This window comes from Schistocerca americana, chromosome 1 (assembly GCF_021461395.2).
Source record: "Schistocerca americana isolate TAMUIC-IGC-003095 chromosome 1, iqSchAmer2.1, whole genome shotgun sequence".
Lineage (NCBI taxonomy): Eukaryota > Metazoa > Arthropoda > Insecta > Orthoptera > Acrididae > Schistocerca > Schistocerca americana.
In genome coordinates, this window is record NC_060119.1 from 509,342,903 (window position 1) to 509,363,436 (window position 20,534).

Consider the following 20,534-nt stretch of genomic DNA (forward strand, 5'->3'; position numbering starts at 1 on the left):
ACAGTTTCTTCGTGATAACAACTTTGAAGTGATTCCTCATGCTCGCTACTCACCTTACCTGGCTCCAAGTGACTTTTGGCTTTTTCCAACAATGAAAGACACTCTCCATGGCCGCACATTCACCAGCTGTGCTGCTATTGCCTCAGCGATTTTCCAGTGGTCAAAACAGACTCCAAAAGAAGCCTTCGCCGCTGCGATGGAATCATGGCGTCAGCGTTGTGAAAAATGTTTACGTCTGCAGGGCGATTACGTCGAGAAGTAACGCCAGTTTCATCGATTTTGGGTGAGTAGTTAATTAGAAAAAAAATCAGAGGACTTAGAATTGAATGCACCTCGTAATTTTATGTATGGAAGTAATTACAAACTTCTTGCACAGAAAAGACATAACTTGATCTTTAATCTCCTGTATCCTCCGTCAAAAATTCATATCTGTTACTGTTCATCAACTGCACTCATGAATTACAAAACTATCCTTTCCTTGTATCAACACTGTGAGGAAAAGATAGATTGCTACTTACGATAAAGATGAAACATTAAGTTGCAGACAGCCACAATTAAAAGGCATTTACACATAAGCTTTCAGCCACACTTCGTTGGAAAAAGAAAGAGAAACACACACCCATGACAGCCATCTCTGGCAGTTCAGACCAGAATGCCACTGTTGTGTGGAATGGAAGCAGCAATCTGGAGGAGCGGGGAAGGAGAAGGGATAGGAGTGTACGGATGGGAGGGGGTGAGAGATGAGAACAGGAAGAGGATGTTGTTATTCCAACTTGGAGTTTCCATTGTTTGACTTTCCATATTTCATAACAAAACAGTACTTGTGAATGTAGTAATTAAATTTACTTCACACTCTTTGTCATTGACACTACAGATTTTTTGATGGTTGGTTTTGAAACCAAAGAATGCCAGAGAACAACTAACTGAATTTTAGCTTCTTTTAGCCTTCCAAGTCATCTGTAGCCTCTTTAAATGGTTTTGGAAAATCCACAATTCTTCCTGCAAGGTCTTTATCAAATCCCTGACATCTGTGAGCGGATTTTTTATCAGTAAAGCAGCAACTTCATTATACAGAGTGGAAGAGGGCTCTAGCACAGTGTACAAGCTTTTCTTGCGTGTGCTGACCTCTTGCTTCAAAGGTGAGCGGAGGCCACTTCTCTTCACGTACCATACAATGCATTTGCAGTATTTATTATTATGTGATGTTTGAGTCATGATTTAACAAGAAGGTTTCTTCATCAAAAGTGTGGTTAAGTACTGTTTTTCTACAAGGGGCAGAACAAGGATGCCTTTTGTGATTTTCCAAAGCTTTTATTATACGGGCATCCTGGTCACAGACAAAAACAATATAATGCAGTATGTCCAACAAAATGTTCCACTGAGATGTCCTCTCCTCTGTTTCTGTCATAACATTTGCTCCTGTTTTCTTAACATTTGGGAATTTAATTGTAAATAAAACATTATGCACAAGAGACAGACTTGCATTTACGTAATGTGCTATAAGCTTCAAATAATGCACCTGATTGTACGAATCACTCCACATATCAACTGTCACAGCACATGTTTTATTAATAACTCCTGTAATGACAGAAGGCATTATGCTATTTCCAATTACATCAGCCTATTCTCTGACTTCTTTACTTACAATAGAGGGATGAGGCAAGACTCCTGAAATGCTAACTTCTCCATAATGTGCACCTAAATCTGTTAATTCTGGGCCTATTTCTTTGAAACTTCACCAGAAAAAGCTTATATCTTTAGCACTCATTGCAACACACTTTGCTGGTATACTATTTTTTGTTATTGCCAGTATCCTTGAAGAAGCTGTGTTTGTACGGGATTTCCTACATCTGTGTCTCTTTAAATGAGTTTTTCCCAACTGGAAACAGAATAACGTGGAGTAGTTATGCACAATATGTATGTAGTAGACTTTCTGTTTTCATCTACAACCAACAAAAATTTTATTCCATAGTTTACATTTTAGACCCTCCATTTTCAATCTTACTTCTCACTGCATTGACTTCCTCAGGCTGAATGATTACAGACACACATACCACAAATTAGGAACCTATGCTGGATGGAGTTGTGCATGTATAAAGACACATTTAGCATATTAAGAGTCAAACATTGCCTAGCATTCGGTCATGACTTCTATACTTGACTAGGATAATGTGTGGACAGCCTATCCAGCTTATAGCACATTACATAAATGCAGTTCTGTCTCTTGTGGATAATGTTTTATTTACAATTAAATTCCCGGATGTTAAGAAGATAGGAGCAAATGTTATGACAGAAACAGAGGAGAGCATATCTCGATGGAACATTTTGTTGGACTCACTGCATTATATTGTTTTTGTCTGTGACCAGGATGCCAATATAATAAAAGCTTTGGAAAATCACTAAAGGCATCCTTGTTCTGCCCCTTGTAGAAGCTATTCTCCCTCTTCTTTCATTTTGTGCTCATTTAGTTGGTCATACAGGACTGTATTTGACACTATGAGCCCACTTGTCAGTATGATGTTGCACCCCATCTAGCCTGGGTGCAATCACTAATTCTGTTGGTAAGGGTGCCATAAAGCTGTTGTACCCTCTCCTGAGGTGAGCTGACCTGGCCCACAGCTATTGTAACTGGTTCTTGATATAGTGGCTCTGGGATCTAGATGACATTTGAGCTGGCCCAACACAGGTTCTGTCAGGCATGGGTGAGGGATCTTGTAAGTCATGGAAGCGCCTCAACAAGACACATATAGTTCTACATGTACCATGTGTGGACAAGTTTTATCCTGTTGAAAAATGGCACCATGATACTATCGCATGAGAAGTAACACACAAGGATGCAGGATGTTCATGATGTACCATTGTGCCATCAAAGTTCCCTCAGTCACGAGCAACTGTGACCTGAACTAATATCTAATGGCTGCCCACACTATGACAATGGAAGAACAGGACCCTTCCCCAAGTCACCACCATACTAGCCAGTGATGGTCATCCGGGGTAATGCAGAGCTGCTATTAATCACTGAACACAATCCGATGCTGATCATTAGCAGTCTGTGCTTCTGGTCACAGTACTACTCCAAATACAGCTATTTGGCTACACATGGGATGGTACTTTTCAAGTTTAAATGCTGATAGTCACTGACCAATGGTGTGTGATGACTCAGAATGTTGCAGCGAGTCCATCATTTGTTCTTGAATGGTGGGCACAGATATGAAAGATTGATGATGTGCTTGGTGCACAATACAGGAATCCTCCCTTGTGGTGGTCAAACATGGTTGACCAAAACCTTGACAATAAATACACCTTCCCTCACATCCCCATGCAGTCCAACATCAGCTTTTCATGTCCAAATGCCCCACAACCCTAACATGCTAGTGACAACGCTAAATATGAACAACACTCATGCACTCTGGTGGTCATTCTATTTATCATAGTGAATTGCAACTGAAATCATTTACATATATGGTGGTGGTGTGCATGTGAATGAAGTTACATTGACTTCAAACCATGACTTCTTTGTGCCTCACTTTGTCAGACAGTGTATACATCTTAATATTTTGTTTTTACAGAGCTGTATTTTGAAAAATAAGTCTCTTGATATCCCCTTAGTATTCTGTTGCAGACCCTTTTTGCGCTGTTATCGAAATCTGTAACAGTTGAAAAATCACTTAGGGAAGTAGTTACGTCATTCCATTTTCTGCTCCCAGTTGTGATAAGTGATGCTCAGAACTTTGCTCAGTTTGCCTATCTTTAACCGGTATACTGAAACCCCGTAGTTGATAGTCAGTGCTATCTGGCGTATTCCAAATATTAGACACAGTAATTCCACTAGCATGGAACGGAGTCCTCACTTCTCTGATCCCACCTTACAGTTATCTTGTTTTGTATGTTATAGAGGTACTGTACCCTCATGCTGTTTGCAAAGAATATTATGGATTCGAAGACTGAAGTGTGATATGTTCTCATTGTGCAAAGCAGCAACATGAATTCACTGTAGCCTGCAAAAACCAACTTTTGTATTATTTTTGTTGCTTTTCGTACTATCATATGCATGTGCTTTGTGTAGTTTTTTCTTTTGTTTCCAGATTTCAGACTTGTTTTTCTTTAAAATTAGGTAAATTCTTTTTATTGCAGTAATAGTGAGCCTTTTGCTCCCAAAACACTGTTATATGCTCTCCAACACACTAAGACCTCTTTGCTCTGCTGCAGTCGTGGTATTGGAAAAGAAGACCAACAATTGTCTGGTTATGTGGCAGTTGAATCAATGTACCCATCGGCATCTATGAAGTGAAGAAGAGGTTCTGTGGCTAGGTTCTAGAAGGTAGTTCCATAGACTGACACGTGTGTGTGCATCCCTTAGTGATTTTCTGTATCACTTTCGGATTTTCCATGTGCCACCCTGCCTCTGTAGAAGCAATAGTTCAGTGCACCTGATACCTGTAGTGCTTGAATTTGCGCAAATATCATAGTCTGCCAAAAAATTAATAAAAACACCTGCAGTGTTAATCATTTCCGTAATTATATATTTATCATAGATGTTTCTGACTCTATACGTACATTGCTTGGTAAGCAGTATCATCAATTGACCTACTTTGTCTCATGCCCAGTTGCTATGGACTAAGGCCACAAAACTCTGTGTGCGAAAGAGAGTTACACTTGACTTATTACATCACTTCATCCCATGAGTTGAATACATAATACATGCAGTGGCAGGACTGAATCAAAAGATCTCAGTGTAGTCTGAACAGTTTGAAGGTTGTCAGAAGAGTCTGGACCAAAATCTCGCGGTAGCAAATTATGAACATCTGGTAGTCTGAACAGTTGACATCTGAAGGTGGTCAGAAGAGTCCAGACCAAGGACATTTGGCAGTTCTCCAAAAGTTTTGGTACATAATTAATGTCTTAATCACTCAAATCTTCACAACATGCCGTTATGATAAAAACGTACATCAGTCATCATACACCAAATTAAAACCTGTTGTCAAATTTATCGTTGTCCAGAGTCACATGTAAAGCTATCATTAACCTGAAGTGGTTTGAACACCACAGCACTTTACTAGGCATGGTGTGACTTTTTTTTTTTTTTGTTAGGTGTGGTATGTTTTTGATTTCTTCTGACATGAGAACTGACTTACCCAGATGTAGAAGACACAGTTTAAATGGAATACAGGACTTAATGCAATTTAACAGTATTAGGAGAAGGATAGATTGCTCCTCACCATAAACGTGACATGTTGAGTTGCGGACAGGCACAGTGAAGAGATTGTTACACATTTAGCTGTTGGCCAAAGAAAACACACAAGCACACCTCACACAGAGATTGCCATCTCCGGCAGCTTCGACCAGAATGCATCAATCACGTTGAACAAAAGCAGCAGTCTGGAGTGTTATGGTGAAAGGGGGAGGGACAGCAGGGTATGGTAGGGGGAGAGAAAAATGCTCTCCGGCAGGAACTAGATAGCGTCATAACAAGACTGCTAGGCACAGTCGGGAGACTGTGGGGTAGGGTGGTTGTGGGGGACGGGGAGAGGCAGAAAAGGAGAGGAGCAGGGGAGGGGGAAGACAGGCAGGTGTATTGGCAGAGGGCGACACTCAATGGGGGTGAGTGGACATGAACAGGGAGGAGGTGATAGGTCAGAGGGGGTGGAAACTGTTGTGTGGAGGGTGTGGGGACAGTAGGTTACTGTAGGTTGAGCCTACAATAATTTCGGGAGCAGAGAATGTGTTGTAAGGCTAAGCCCATCTGCACAGTTCAGAAAGAGTGCTGGCGGAGAGGGGGGGGGGGGGAATCCAGAGGCCTGGGATGTTTAGCACCAATTGAAATCAATCACATTATGTTCAGCTGCTTGTTGGGCCGCAGGGTGGTGTGTCATGGTGTTGTCCATATCATGCTCTTACCACAGTTTGGCAGTGACTGTTCATCCTAGTGGACAACTGATTGTTAGTCAAATCAATATAAAGAGCTATGCAGTGATTGCAGAAGAGCTGGTATATGACATTACTGCATTCACAGGTGATGTGCCATCTGTGGAGTGGGATAAGACTGGAATAGGAAGTGCTGGATGGGTGGATTGGGCAGGTCTTGCATCTGAGTTTCCATGAGGATGTGATCCCTGTGGCAAGGGTTTGCGATTGTGAGCGGCATAGGGACAGACTAGGCTGCTGTGGAGATTGGTGACAGAACATCAGCTGAAGAGAAGAATGTTGGGTACAGTGTCCCTCATTTCATTTTCCTAATATTGTTGATGTTCCAGTCTGGAGTTTACATTGTTTGCTAATGCAAATTAATTTTTTTTACATGCATCAAGTCAAGCCAACCATGAAAGTTGCATTAACTGAACCTTCCAATTTTTATTCTGGCACTGACCTGCAAAGAAAGGTCTTTACCAAGTAACATGTAAAACCTGTGGAGAGAAATGGGTTATACCTGCAAATCTCCTTTATGTTGGGGTACTTCTGTTTACCATGGTTCCTATTCATGTCTGTTTATGGTCCTCACTATGACAGGATGCATGGAGACCATTTCTATACGTATGTGAACTTTACAGATGCTTTGCTGAAAGAAGAGGTCTATAATGAAACAAAGAAAATTAGGACTAAAATCCCATCAACATTGAGAGGAAGAGCCAGACGTGGTTTGCTGAGCATTTTGTAGAATTTCAAGCAGTAGGCTGTCCTCTATATTTATCAAATATCAATTTAGTCAAGTGTTTATGTGGTATAATGGAGATATAAAAATTTACTGTAGGCACCAGCCAACAAATATAATTTAAAGTCTTTAATGCATTTCTTGAAACAGTTTGCTTTGAACTATTCTAGTTTACCAGACTAGGAGATGACAAAAAGAACAATGGTGATCATTACAAGACATTTACTCCATGCAGTTTGTAACCAGACCAACTCATCTGTTGGTCTGATGTGTCCTTTCTGTATCTACATAGAAAAATATTTTATTAATACAAAAAGGTAAACACAGCATCTATCCACTGTTAATAATGCTATTTATGAAAAAACCTGTAGCTATTATACATCTGATAGACTTTTTTGTCAGTTGAATGCAATTTTTGAGCTGGGGTCATTGGCTGAGACATCTGTCATTATCGCAACAAAGTTGGAAAACCTGTGGAATCTCCTGCATGCTTGATGGCTGCAGGCAGCTGTGACTCCTGCAATATTGGAACGTGTGGACACACTCATTCAAGGTTATCAGCGGATCACAGTCAAACACTTTGCTGCACAGCTGTACATCTCCGTTGGTAGTGCTATACACTCGTCCACCAGTTGGGGCACTCAAAGATGTATACCCACTGATTTCCTGTTCTCCTAACAGAAGATCATAAAGAGCAACGAAGGACCATCTGTGCAGAATTTCTTGCATGTTACAGAGCCATTCATGACAATTTTTTGTAGAACATCATCACAGGCAATGGAACACGGGTTTACCACTATAAAATGGAAACAAAAGAACAGTTCATGGAATGGTACCACACCACCTCCTTTCCGATGAAAAAGTTCAAATCTGCACCCTCAGTCGGTAGTGTCGTGGTGATGGTCTTCTGGGACACTGAAGGGGTTATTCTGTTTGATGTCCTCCCTCATGATGCAGTGATCAACTCTTTAAGTGCATCATGCTACCCTCAGGAAATCGAAGAAACGACTTCAGCATGTTTATCATCACAAAAATGCAAGTGAACTTCTGCTTGTCCATAATGATACAAGGTCTCACCCATTTCATGGGATTGTTCTTCCTCATCCACCCTACAGTCCGGATCTCACACCTTCCAACTTCTATTTGTTTGGCTCCATGAAAGATGCACTCCATGGGAAGCAATATGTGGATGATGGGGAGGTTATTGATGTACCAAGACGTTGGGACATTGGCTATGATGTCAACCAGTAGAGTGGTACCATGTGGGCATACAGGCCGTCCCAGTAACTTTGTGTAAGGCTGTTGCATTGAATGGACATTATGTTGAAAAATATGGTTTTGTAGCCAAAAGAGTGTGGAATAGTGTGGTGTATTGGTATCCTGAATAAAACCAACCTAATTTCAGAAAAAATGTGGTGCAGTGCTTATTGTTCGCCCCCTCTTCTTATTAATTTCTGAATAATTTGCCTGGAACCAGTTAGTGCATTGGAACCTTGCTGTATTTAAATTATGTGGCAGCTTCACTAGATCACCAACTTGTGTGATTATATTTCTGTCATATACCGGTATTTACAATACTGCCTCACACAGCAAGAATGAGAGAAAGTAATTTATATAAAATAAATAAAGATGCCCCAGATGAGTGGATGCAATTGGATGTGAATGTACACGCATAACCACACCCTGTGATATGCAAACCACTTGTACACGTACCATGTGATCTGCACCACTTCCTTGGAGCACATTTACACAATCTTCACACTTGACAGAGTTGTTAGCAGAGGACAGTCTGGTAGCAGTCATAGCTGACCATCCGGGTCACCTGATCTGTCAATGCGCAGTTACGTTGTGTGCGGGGCCCACAAGTCTAAGGTGTATTGCAACAACTCTCATAGTCTTCAAGAACAGCAGCAGAACATTTTGGATGAGACTGCAGAAATTCCAGCTGGCCAGCTTTGATCACTTTCAGCAACTTGCTGGCCAGTGCCCAAAGACCCAAGACATGAATGGTGGTTACTTTTAACATCTCGTATAATCAGGTTAGTATAGTATTTCCTTTCCTCTACTGTGTTGTTTTGTACCCTGGATCTCTGTTCTCCAGGCCACTTTTATTTGCCCTACCCTGTACAATGAACAGGAATGGACCCAGCACTGAGTCCTGTGTCACGCCTTTTGTAACAGGTAATGAGTCTGATCTTACCTTATTTCCCCCTATTTCCTGTCTCTCGCACCCAAGCTATAAATACAGGTTGACAAAATGTGTGCAGATATCACATATAAGTATGACCCTTTAATTATGTTGCTGTATTTGCATTCTGAAATTGGTGCTTTCAACAAACATGTGCAAAGTTCTAGGTATGTGTGCAGCTGATGTTTTCAGTGTGCTCAAAATAAGTTAAGGATTGACAAGGGCAGAGCAACAATTTGAGAATGATAACAAGAACAACAATAATAATAATAATAATAATAATAATAATAATAATAATAATAATAATTTTATTGTCATTAATAGTAATAACTTTGTTGTCATCTGGTCATTACAGCAGTTAACAGTGGCAAGCACAATATACAATAATAACATCACACTAGGGTTTGAAGAGATAGCAACAACAGCATATCCAAAACTACAGTAGGTTAGATATCAGCATTACTTTACAGTGAAGGAAGTACAAGTCTTAGAATGGGCCAACAACTAACCAGATGTTTACTGCATTACAAAGGCCCCAAAACAGATATCCGTGGATCATCAGCCTGAATTTGCTCTGTACTGGATCCTGCGGGATTTTTAATCTCAACACAGACAACTTGCTTTCATTAAGTAAAACAAGATTTTAAAATGCATGAGGCTGTTGTCTCCAATACCATAAAAGTCAAGTATTTAGTTTAGAGCTGGTATATGATGTATACAATCATGGGTGTTGCTTAGTTCACAGATAGTGATTTGAGCAAAGCCCATGTTATTCAACTTGTGAAGCACATATTTGAGCAAAGTCCATGTCATTCAACATATGAAGGACATATTTAAAGGATTAGCCAAATGAGGCAGGGCAGTAGTTAAGATATTAGCCATATATTCAGGTGGATGGAGTCTGCTCTGTTCAGCCATCCTGATTTAGGTTTGCCTAAACCGTCTCAGAGAGATGGCAGGATGTTTCCTTCATCAGTGCCACTACTGACAATCTGTGCTAGTCTCATAACAGCATACTTTTATATTCTGCGTCTATGTATATTTTAACATATTTAGTTGCGTTGTATTATAATGACTAATCCTGTATCATTGTGAGATGTTCCTGGATGAATGAATAAATAAATAAACTAAAGATTCCATAGTATCAGTGACAGCCAAGATTAAACTTTTAAGGTTGGAGTCCAAACAGTGACAAACAAATTCTGTACTTCACATCTAATGGAGACACCTAAGGAAGTTGCCAAAATATCATGTGAAGATAAATGATAACTTGGCTGCAAACCCTTTTCAGCTATCAGCATTATGGTGCCCTTATAGCAAATAATAACAGCAAAATTCAATGTGCAGAAATTTTTCCAGCATATGAGAAGAAAATGTTAACTAAATTAGATTGTAAAACTTCTATAAACTTTTTGATTTTTTGTAATAACGATGCTGTGGGGTCAACTTGATTATGATAATTAATCAATGGAAAGTCCAGGACAGACTGTAACAATATTATGATTGTTGATTATGATAATTGTTATTTTAAAGAATTTTGTTTTAATTACAATAACTTTATCTTGCAGGATGGATGTGAGAATATTCCAGGAATTTTAAGCAGCGCAACAAAGAGTCCCAAAAATATAAATGCTGAAATAATACTGGATGAAAGACTTGGTAAGAGGAGGAAGAAGAAAAGGAGAACTACAGATGCATTGGGTGTTTTAAATGGCCAGTCATCCTCCACAAATAAGGAATACAAATGCAGTTTATGTGAACTGAAAACTCCTGATATCTCTGTGTATAAAGCCCATTCTTGCAATAAGTATGACGGCATCAAATGTGAAAATGATTTTAAGAGTTCTCAAGGAACCCAGAAACAAATAAAAAATATTCATTCAGCAGAGTGGCTGTGCCATATCTGTGACATGATTTTTGAAGAAGAAAACATGCTTGCATCACATATACAAACTAGCTCTCATAATGATATGGTACACCATAAGCTGCAGAGTGGACAGCCTGGTAACAAGAAAACAAGTATTTTTATTTCTGGAGAATACACCTGCAGCATTTGCAACTTCAAAACAGGAAGCATAGTGACTTACAGAGACCATCAGCAGTTTCATTTTCAAAATCGCTCAGAATACGAGTCATCATGTAAAAGCTTTCTAAAGAGAGCACATGGCCAAAAATCGAATTCATACAAAACAGACGATCATTTTGTGGGCAGTACAGAGAAAGGAAGTGATCAGAGAGTAATCCAGGAAGAGCTCACCTGTAATTTACAAAATGGTATCACAAAAGATGGCTTTAATATTCTGAAGGCAGAAGACAAGGTGACTGTTGACACTAATTGTAAAATGACTGAAAATCAGAAGTTAGCTACTGAGGACAGAATTCCCAACACAGAACATTACTTCTGCAGTTCTTGCTCTTTAGTGTTTCCCTCAGATAGGTTACTACAGCACCATAAAAATGTACATCATACGCTACCATCATTAAAGAAAGACACACTACTTACTACAGAAATAACCAGTCATAATTTTTGTGATTTAAAGCAGAAAGGTTGCTTGGACAGTAATAAGTCTTCCAACCAGTATATGAACAATGAAAATTTTATGAACTTGTTTAAAAAAGTAAGAACTCAATTTATGCAAGTTCCTAATAGAAATAACAATAACTTAAATGGCACAGAGTTAGCCATTGAAAATGTATCAGGAAGAGCGACTTCCAATTCCACTACATGTACAAAAAATGACTGCGATTCTAGCCAGCACGCTGATGGTGAAATAGATTATACAGTTTCTGGTAAAAATGAACAGCAGTCTGCAACAACTCAGAACTCAACTTTTGAAAACTCTAGTGAATCCTTAGTAATAACACATAGGTCACATTCATCTGAAGCAACCCAAGTAAATAACAGTATTCCACGTAATTTTCCGATTAATAAATTTATGGAAAATGCTAGGACCGACTCAGCTGTAAAACAAAAGGGAAATTCTGAGAAAAATGTTAGTTCTAATTCAAGCCATGAATATTTATTAGGTGCACCATACAGAGATATTCAGAAAAGTGAACTTGTGTCAAAAAATGGAACTGAAAGTACAAAGCAGAAAGACTGTGAGATGAAGGCAAAAGTTGATAATGAAACATCTCTGTCAGATAGCTGTGGATCAATAAGTTATCCACCACAAACAATGAAGGAAATGAGGACACCTTTTCTTTTTCATATAACAAAACCAGGAACTGCACAGTGTGAAATTTGTGGCAAATTCTTTTCTAGCAACAGTAAAATGTTGTACCATAGAGATATATGTTCAAAGAATTTAAGCTGTAAGTTATGCAATAAGCATTTTCTAAATATGAATGATCTACATAAACATAATAGTGAAAAACATCAAACACATAAAATGCATCATAATTGTATGCACTGTTCAGCATCATTTTTGACAAAGGAACTTTGTCTGACACATGAAGAAAATTGTGTATTTGTGCCCTATTGTGATGAATGTGGAGAAAAATTTTCTGAAGTTGATCAGCTGCGGTCTCACAAGGATACAACTCATAGAGATCCTCACTGTCGCTATTGCGGTAAGGAAATACTTAAATTAAAAACATTACAATATCATGAATTGAGGCATATGAAAGATACTGCAGAAAAGTTTGAATGCAGTGAATGTGAAAAAGTATTTAAAACAAAAACTGGCCTGCGACATCATTTTGCACTACATACTGGCCAATACAAATTTTGCTGTGATTATTGTGGCAGAGGTTTCATGTCAAGAATGATGATGGAAGAACACAGAAGTAAGCATACAAAGGAGGAACGTTACATATGTGATGTCTGTGGTCGTAAGTTTTGTTTCCAGAGTACATATTGGATTCATCGAAAATGGCATGACAACCCATTCCCATACAAATGTAATTTTTGTGGTCGTAAATTTCGACACTCTTCATTGTTAGCAGTGCACAAACGTAAACATACTGGAGAGCGACCCTACAAATGCCCTCACTGTCCTCTTACTTTTCCTGTTGGAGGCACATTGAAACGCCATATCATTCTGCACACAGGAGTTTACCCATATAATTGTGAAGTCTGTAAGCGTGGTTTTACAACTCGTAACAGATTTGCTATTCATCTTTCTAAAATTCATGGTGACAGTAAAATGCTAAATGAAAAATCACGACCAAATGAGTTTAAAATGGTCATTAGAGATAATGAAACAGTGAAGAAGCAAGATAATGTGGAGCCATCAGCTGAATGGCAGAACCCTGACGATTCTGAGCAAGTTGATATGAACTTTAGATTAGGAAGTTCAGCAGGCGGTGTGGATAATTTTGACCACTTGGAGGGGGCAATGTCATGCTCCTTGGTTCCAGATGAACTTTTAGTTGGAAATGCTTGTGCAACCAGAGTCGTTGAGATAGTTCTTGATGACACTTCTCAAGCTGTTGCTGCAGTGACTGTTGCAGATCCTGAAGCAAATAATCTTCCTGATCTGTGGTATCAGTAACAAAATTAGCAGCATAATCAGCGGAGAGAAACAGCTGCAAGAAAATATTTTGTATATTTATTTTTGTAAGATGCTGTGTATAAATCAAAGTAAGGTACCTGCTATTTATGTTAAAAGAACACTATAACATGTGAACTGATGTATATTTTTTTAAAGATATCATATGATTCCATTGTTCCTGAGCTAAGCGGTTCTTTATTTCTGCAGTATTTGTTGTATCATAATAGCTTTTCTTTGAACACTGAAGTGAGTCATTTATGTTAACTAAATGTAGAGAGCTCACCAATGTGATACACCTCTAGCAATTAACATGATGAACTCAAAAATTTGACTGGCTATGTGAACGTGTAGATAGATTGTTAGGTTCTTGTTGTGTCTTTATTGCTGCATAAGTTAATCTCCAGTTATAGTTAAAATAACATCTTTGATCTCTGTAGCATTTTGGTTGGCAGTGATCCTACCGTGTGGTATGCCCAAAACCGAGAGTGTCTGTCCACTAACACACAAGAGAGAAAAGATTTGTGTGAAATAGCTTAGCCACAATCTCTAGAGATGCTGCAACCCCCCCCCCCCCCCCCCCCCCCAAGTGTAAAACTTTGTTCCCTACTACAATGCACAGTTTGATGCCAGCCGTTAGTTTGTGATCTCCGTAAATCGCTTCAGGCAAATGCCGGGGTGATACCAGTGAAAGGGCAGGGCTGACTTCCTTCCCCATCCAATGGGACTGGTGACCTTGTTGTTTGGTACCCTCCCCTGAACCAACCAACCAACCACAGTTTGACATGAAAAGGGACATTTAATTTGGATGTACCTACTAAATCCTATTGCAGTACTGTCAATGCACTTCCTATCCAGAGGTAACGCCTTATGTGGAAGCCGCGATATCATTTACCAACTATGTGGAAATTACTTCACACTGTTCTGCTTGGTTGTGATGAAAATGAATGTTCACTAGCAAACTGTGTACAACTACATTGTTGCTTTATATTTTAGTATTAAAAACCAGTAAATTGCTCTCTTACACTTCTCAGCAAAATTAGAAGTTTTGTGAGTATGTAGCCAAGTTATTTTCCTTACATGACGTTTTGACAGCTTCCCTGAGGAAGTAATGAAATATTGTGTAAAAAATGACAGCTTTACTGTAAACCCAGTAACTTCTAAACTGAAAGCAGTGATCCTTGAAAGAGACCAACATATCCTTACAAGACACAACCAAACAGATAAAGGAACAGGCTTCACAGAAAAATGCATAACCCTTTATCTCAGAAAAGCTTGCATTATCCACTTCCAAACAAATCAAATTGACTTTCATGTACCAGATGTAAAGATCAATGGGCACACAGTCCATGTGTAGTGTGCCCAGGCATCCAGATGAATAACAAACTGAGGTGGCACCAACACATAGATAAGTTAACCAAAAGGCTCAATTCTGTTGACTTTGCACTTAAGGAATCTCTTCTGTTATGTTGCTCTGCAAGCAAGATTGAAGCTCCCTCTGTACTGTCTTATGGCATTATCTTCTGGGAACTATAGCTAAAAGTCGTGCAGTAGCGTTCTCGCTTCCCGCACCTGGGTTTGATTCCCGGCAGGGTCAGGGATTTTCTCTGCCTCATGATGACTGGGTGTTGTGTGATGTCCTTAGGTTAGTTAGGTTTAAGTAGTTCTAAGTTCTAGGGGACTGATGATCATAGATGTTAAGTCCCATAGTGCTCAGAGCCATTTGAACTATAGCTAAAGACAAAAATTATTTATTCTGTAGAATTTTGAATAAGAATATTGTGGAAAGTTGACAGCTACTCATCATGTAGAGGCCTCTTCAGTAATTTAGGGATTTTTTACACTTTTATGTCAATCCATTTACTTGCTACAGGAATTTGTTTTTAATTACAAGAATGAAGTTAGAATGAACTACAACACAAAAAATAAAATTTGTTTTCTCTACATTGCACACCCCAATCCAGAATGGGATTTTATATTTTGAATCACAAGTTTTATAGAAAGCTGCTGCTAAACATTAAGCAGGAAATTAAAGGATCCTTTTTAGCCACTTCCACCCAACTGATTAGAATATTTGGACTCAAATGTAAATCCTGCTTAATATTAAACAGGTATTCACTTTGTATATATGGTAATCCAACTTGGCTGGTCACCTCAGATTTCACCTGAATTGCTTAAAATGTAATGATTGTTTTTACTTAGATGAATTGTGAAAAAGTTGTCACTGCTATCTTCATAGTTATAATAATTATAGAGATATCAGTAGCAGCTCAGGTTTTTCTCCAAATGGAACTAAAACAATTTCTGCTACTAATATTGTTGTTATGAAAGAGAGAAATCCAATAGCATTTCACTCTTCAGAGCCGAATTAGTAGTTTAGCAGTAATTCAGAATGTAGATGATAGGATTTAACTGTTTTGAACATGAAGCTGACTGCTGTCTTATGCAGAAATTGATGAGTTCATACCCAAATGAGGAAATATGTCTTGTCACATAAGGGGCAAGCAGAGTGTTACACAGCCATGATACTGATATATAAGGGTTGAAGAGGAAATGTAGTTTTCATTCTACCTGTGTCATCCACGTGTGTGAGTGTTGGTTAGCTTAAAAAAAATAAAAGTCTTTCTTAAACCAAGAAAAACTAGATGTGCTTGTTCTTTACAGAGAATGCAGAAGGAATGTGAACTGAACAGTTGAACTGTGTAGATATAGCAATCCCAACTTATGGTGTAAAACAAGAATGATAATTCAGCAAAAGTGCAAAATATTGTTATTGAAAGGACACTGGAATACTATGCAGAGCATAAGGTGCAAACCTGCAGTGAACAGAGTGAAATAAATTAATGTTCTGGTAGCTGTTCATAATCTACAGGGCAGTTCCAGAGAAATTGTGAGTACCTCTGAATAACCCTGTACAGACAGTGTTCGGCGTGAAGTTACATAAATGTTTTGTTCAAAGTATTGGATAAAAACAACAGCTGCATGGTGTAAGGAGAAGAGCAGTGGCTTTCTTCAGAGTAGCAATAATCAGTGTGTGGAGGTTAGCACTGTCATCAAATTTTTCGTCAAAGTTCAAGGTGGCTGACAACAACTTTTTATTAACTGCAGCAGTTGCACGTACCGCAATTGCATTGTGTGCACATGCGGAAAAGAAGTGGGGGAAAAAAGGGAACCATACATACGAGGTTGACAGTCTTAAATTCCTGGGATTACAACTTAATAATAAATTCAGTTGGGGGGAGCACACCACAGAACTACAGAAAAGCCTTAACAAATCTGCATTTGCAATTCGAGTGTTAGCAGACATAGGCAACATAAAAATGAAAATGCTTGCATACTTTGCCTACTTTCATACCATAATGTCATATGGTATAATATTTTGGGGTAACTCTTCTAGTCAAACAAAAGTTTCCAAAAGCGTGTAATACGTATTATTTGTGGAGTAAATTCACGGACATCCTGCAGAAACATCTTCAAAGAACTGGGTATACTAACTACTGCCTCTCAGTATATTTACTCCTTAATGAAATTTGTCCTAAATAATATATCTCTTTTTCCAACAAACAACTCAGTCCATACGTACAATACCAGGTACAAAAATGATCGGCACAAGGACTTAAAAGCACTTACATTAGTTCAAAAAGGGGTCCGCTACACAGGAACACTAATCTTCAATAATTTGCCAGCAAACATAAAAAATTTAGTTACAAATAAAGATCAGTTTAAAAGGAGCCTGAAAGACTTACTAGTGGCCAACTCCTCCTACTCCATTGACGAAATTTTTAATAGAAACAAATGATGTATTTATTCATACTATTAGTATTGTTACTTCAGCTTAAAAAAATTGACATGTTCCACATCCACGAGGATCTCATCAGCACGGATCTATGGAACCAAAAACCAATCTGGGTGAAGCTGTGGGTTTTACGACGACACGATAAAAGCATTCAACAAAACTTGTTACGTGAACTTACAGTGGAAGACGTCAAGTCGTACAACAATTACTTAAGAATGGATGAGCATACATTATGCACGTGCTCACTGAAGTGTATCCTCATATCACAAAGCACAATATTCACTTAAGAACTGCTACATCTTCAGAAGACAGGCTCACTGTAACACTCCGATCCCTTGCTACAGGAGAGGGTTGGGTTAGGTTAGATCAGGTCTCCAATCTCCTTAATCTATCTTTGTATTCAGGGTGCCTCACGTTGCCAAGCGCCTCATCAGCTTCATACATCTCTATTAATTTTGTAGTTGTCGGCGCACACCAATTCTATTTACCGGCAATGTTTATAAAAACAAAACAGACGACAGAACGCTGCAGCGATCCTAGCGCTCCATGTGGTAACATGTCACATTGCAGTGAACAGAAGACAAGCGATTTCTTTGATCAAATCTACAGCGAGGCCCTAGATTTGATCAAATATTGGACGACATTTGACAAAGTTCCTATTACACCATCAAATATCTTGTACAAAGAAATTTGATAGTGTAATACCGGCCTAAAGCCGGGTTCACACAGGCAACAAGAGTATCGCCACTGCTAATGGCGAACTGGAGTTTCTTTGCAGTTGCATGTGTGAACTCCTAGTTTTCAGTGGCGCCATTTAAGAAGCGCAACTTTTGTCACGCCACAAAAAGTTGAACTTGGTTCTACTTTGTTGTGCCATTTTGCCTTATCCACAATCGAATAACGTCATTCGATTGTTACCTCGCTGCTGGATTCAAACCTTTGTAGTGGGTATTCGCTTGCAGATAGTGCTTTTCTTTGTGCGTTTGCTATTAATATGTCGAAAAAGTGGTCAACAGCGACAATTATGAGAGTCTTGGAGGTGTATCAAGAACGAGGATGCCTTTGGAACCACAAAAGCGAATCATACAAAGACAGAAATTTGAGAGATGCTGCATTAATTGAAAAAGTAAACAGCATGCGTGAATATGTACCTGGAATTGATGTAGCTAAAACAAAATTAAAAATTCGAAATGCTTACATGAATGAACATAAAAAAGTACTGAAATCACTTAAGAGTGGTGCGTCTATAGACGGTATTTATAAACCCAGCCTTGCTTGGTTTGATGCTGCAGACCGGTTCTTAAAACATGTAGTCGAGACAAGAGAGACGAGAAATACTTTGGTATGTAATATTCTACATTCATTATGTTTCCAAAACATCTTATTTAGTAATATGTACAGCCATTTTATCAGCTGAGACAGGAGACGCCATTTTGCAAACTGCGCAATTCCGAAGAATTTGTGGCGTCCTGTGTGAACGGTAGCTCACAGCGCCAATCCAGAATGACTTAACTTATGGCGATACTTTCGTTGCGTGTGTGAACCCGGCTTAAGTAATGTATTCTTTCACAGATGGGGTTGTCAGGTTCGGTAGATGCTGCTATGGATTACCTTAGACCAGACATTTCAAGTAACTTCCATAATATGAATTTGACCCTCACTACCCCAACAGAAATAATGTCCATCATAAAATCTTTAAAATCAAAAACATCTAGTGGGTATGATGAAATATCAACAAAGTTAATTAAAGAATGTGATTCTGAGCTAAGTAACATATTAAGCTATCTGTGTAACCAGTCGTTTATCAGTGGAATATTTCCCGAATGGCTGAAATATGCTGAAGTTAAGCCACTGTTTAAGAAGGGAGATAAAGAAATAGCATCAAATTTCCGTCCAATTTCACTGTTGCCAGCATTCTCAAAAATTTTCGAAAAAGTAATGTACAGTCGTCTTTATAACCATCTTATCTCAAATAACATACTGTCAAAGTCACAGTTTGGATTTCTAAAAGGTTCTGATATTGAGAAGGCTATCTACACTTACAGTGAAAATGTACTTAATTCATTAGACAAAAAATTGCAGGCAACTGGTATATTTTGTGATCTGTCAAAGGCATTTGACTGTGTAAATCACAATATCCTTTTAAGTAAACTAGAATATTATAGTGTAAAAGGAAATGCTGCAAAATGGTTCAAATCTTATATCTCTGGCAGGAAACAAAGGGTGTTATTAGGAAAGAGACATGTATCAAGCTATCAGGCATCATCCAACTGGGAACTAATTACATGTGGGGTCCCACAAGGTTCCATTTTGGGGCCCTTTTTCTTGTGTATATCAATGACCTTTCATCAGTAACATTACCAGATGCCAAGTTTGTTTTGTTTGCTGATGATACAAACATTGCAATAAATAGCAAATCAAGTGTAGTCTTAGAAAGATCAGCCAATAAAATATTTGTAGACATTAATCACTGGTTCCTAGCCAATTCTTTGTCACTAAACTTTGAAAAAACACACTACATGCAGTTCAGAACTTGTAAGGGGTGTCCCAAGAGTATATGTCTAACATATGATGACAAGAAGATAGAAGAAGTGGACGGTGTTAAATTCTTGGGATTACAGCTTGATAATAAATTCAACTGGGAGGAGCACACCACAGAACTGCTGAAGCGTCTTAACAAATCTCTATTTGCAATGCGAATTTTGTCAGACATAGGGGATATAAAAATGAAAAAGCTGGCATACTATGCTTACTTTCATTCCATAATGTCATATGGGATTATTTTCTGGGGTAATTCATCAAGCCAAGCTAAAGTTTTCCGGGCACAAAAACGTGCAGTAAGAATTATATGTGGTGTGAACTCAAGAACATCCTGCAGAAGCCTGTTTAGGGAACTAGGGATACTAACTACAGCTTCCCAATATATTTATTCCTTAATGAAATTTGTCATTAAAAATATATCACTTTTTCAAACCAACAGCTCAATTCATGGAATCAGTACTAGAAATAAGAATAATCTTCACAAGGATTTAAAGTCACTTAGTCTTGTACAAAAAGGTGTGCATTATTCAGGAACACACATTTTCAATAACTTGCCAGCAGCCATAAAAAGCTTAACAACCAATGAAATTCAGTTTAAGAGAAGCCTAAAGGATTTATTGGTGGCCAACTCCTTCTACTCCATTGATGAATTTCTGAGGAAAACCAACTGATTTGTATATAAGTACAACATAACTTCTGCACAATTTCAGTGCAGTAATGTGTTCACTGAAAATTTGTGTGTGTGTGTGTGTGTGTGTGTGTGTGTGTGTGTGTGTGTGTGTGTGTGTGTGTGTGTGTGTGTGTGTGTGTGTGTGTGTGTGTGTGTGTGTGTGTGTGTGTGTGTGTGTGTGTGTGTGTGTGTGTGTG

The 20,534-nt window shown here is 38.6% G+C and overlaps 1 protein-coding gene across 1 annotated transcript in view; it reads left to right on the forward strand.

Moving 5' to 3' along the window:
- Window positions 1–20,534, forward strand: part of LOC124568789 — a 124,340-nt gene that overhangs the window by 31,786 nt on the left and 72,020 nt on the right. Inside the window, exon 4 of the mRNA XM_047131057.1 lies at window positions 10,406–13,329. Coding sequence (XP_046987013.1) covers window positions 10,406–13,329 — 2,924 coding nt within the window. The remainder of the gene's footprint in view (window positions 1–10,405; window positions 13,330–20,534) is intronic.